We start from the raw sequence: 2,003 nt of genomic DNA, 5'->3' as shown, positions 1-2,003 counted from the left end.
GATAACTATTACCAGCTCTTTCTTCTTTAAATTAATTCCTGGGTTTGTGTCTTCAATTCAGCAAAAATCTGACTGCCTGAGCCAGGAGATGGAAAAAATCCACAGCATTTTTAACTGTGAAAGTGTTATTGGCTAGTAGTTTTCACATACAGTATTCATTTTCACTGGGAATAAAAACTGGTCATCTATAATGCAAATGTCTAAAATGGCAACATGGTTTCTTCAGGATGGTCTGTCCATAAAAAGAGCCTACACAGTTACTGGGAATTGCTGCTTCATTTACTTAACAGGAGATATCACTCCTAAAGAAAGCAAAAGACACAAAATACATGGTGGAGGGCACTGCGTGTGTGCAGATCATGAATTCTACCCTCCAAAAGTGAGCTTATTCTTTTTATTCACTAAGCTGCAGTGTGAGCTGTCACTCACACATGACATCACTAAAGTTATGATTATAATTAGACAAACCCAGAGCTCATGGCAGACTGACCTCACAAACAGCAGCCTTATTTTCTTCATCTTGACATTCTATAAGATCAGCAAGGACATAGTCACTATAGGTTTCTTTCAGAGTCTCACTCTGACGTGTCCAAATTAGCATGAGATCATCATAATCTTCCAACCTACAAAAAAAGAGATTAGGTAACGTCTTAAAGCTCTGCCGTTAACAAGTCCTCATACTTCTGTTCTACTCCATTAGCATATGGACAAATATTACAAATACCTGATCCAAAGCCTCCACCCACAAATAAATAATTTCACCTAGGACATATCCCCAGCGCACACTAAACTGGGAGCCTCAGTACCAGAGGAGAGACAGAACCACTTCCAAAAGCCAGCACAACCCACCTAAGATCTGGATTGCCTCTTTCCCTAAAAAAATACGAAGGCAGCCCAGTTCAAAATTATCTTGCCTAAGGCATCTCAAGCCAGGTGGACCTGGGCTATAGGCCTTGTTTAAAATAATTATATTCAGTGAGCCCAATGATCAGTTGGTTAGAGTTGGCAGAGATCTCAAAAAGCAACACCAGTGCAATTTAGAAAAATCAGTTCTTAAAAAAAAAAAAAAAAGGAAAATAGTGCCTTCCTGTATGGGAGAAACAGTGCTGAGTATTGGCTAGATTACTGTTATTAGAGACCACAGCGTGGGAGTCACCTGGCAGAAATCGAGTCATTATGCCTTTGTAAGGTCAAGTTAATGCTCCACCATTGAAAAAAGATACAAAGGCCAAAGTACAATTATTCTATCCCTCTGCCTCATGAAAGGCTTTCTGCATAGGTGGGAACCTGCCACATCAAGACTTCAACTGCCTCTACTACTCCAGTTTGTTCTCCATGCTGCCAGTGAGAAAGCTGGGCCGCTTTCCAATCAGTCAAGTTTCGGTGTTAGACTCATACAGGCCCCATACTGCACAATTTTTATTTAAATAGGCAACAGAGACTCTTTACCATTAAACCACTTCCAAAAAAAATGTTACTTCTTAATCAGGATCAATGTATGTCTTAAAAAGAAGTTTCAGTGCTTTCACAAATGCAGTGAAGGAATTAATTAGTCATATGAGCTGCGACCACGCCATAATGGCCAATGGCAAACCAGCTCTAACACAGAACTGCTTTCAATAAATGAGTGGTTTCATCTTCTTATCTGTCTGAAAAATGCAAGGATTAAGTGGTCCAACCAACAATTCTGCAACTAAAAGAGTTGTGAGAAGAGTGGGGCTGTGGTGGGCCCTCTCAAAGGAATGACTTTTACTACCAGACTGTGGAGTTAAGAAAACCCTTTCACCTCAGGACCATCAAGTAGACTGCTACTGAATGTCCTTTGGGTTATCTGTTACCACAGGCACAGACACACAAGGAGAACGACGAGCCGCACAGGATAAAGGAGTTAAATCGAGAAGAGTAAACAATGCACTTCATCAAACATAGGAATACATTTATGCTGACTGAAAGAGAGACCACCGCAGTGGGCTCCTTTGAAACAACAGGTTGGATCCCTCAGT

The 2,003-nt window shown here is 40.7% G+C and overlaps 1 protein-coding gene across 1 annotated transcript in view; it reads right to left on the bottom strand.

Annotated features, from left to right (window-relative positions):
* LOC104619903 (uncharacterized protein C20orf26-like) overlaps positions 1-1,577 on the bottom strand; it is a 13,570-nt gene extending 11,993 nt beyond the window's left edge. Inside the window, 2 exon segments of the mRNA XM_010285952.1 lie at positions 491-623; positions 1,573-1,577. Of these exon segments, the coding sequence (XP_010284254.1) occupies positions 491-623; positions 1,573-1,577 (138 nt within the window).
* Positions 1,578-2,003: the final 426 nt, after the last annotated feature.

This window comes from Phaethon lepturus, unplaced genomic scaffold (assembly GCF_000687285.1).
Source record: "Phaethon lepturus isolate BGI_N335 unplaced genomic scaffold, ASM68728v1 scaffold21074, whole genome shotgun sequence".
In the NCBI taxonomy this organism is placed as follows: Eukaryota; Metazoa; Chordata; class Aves; order Phaethontiformes; family Phaethontidae; genus Phaethon; species Phaethon lepturus.
The sequence above is the reverse complement of the archived record's forward strand: the minus strand, read 5'-3'. Positions and strand labels throughout refer to the sequence as shown.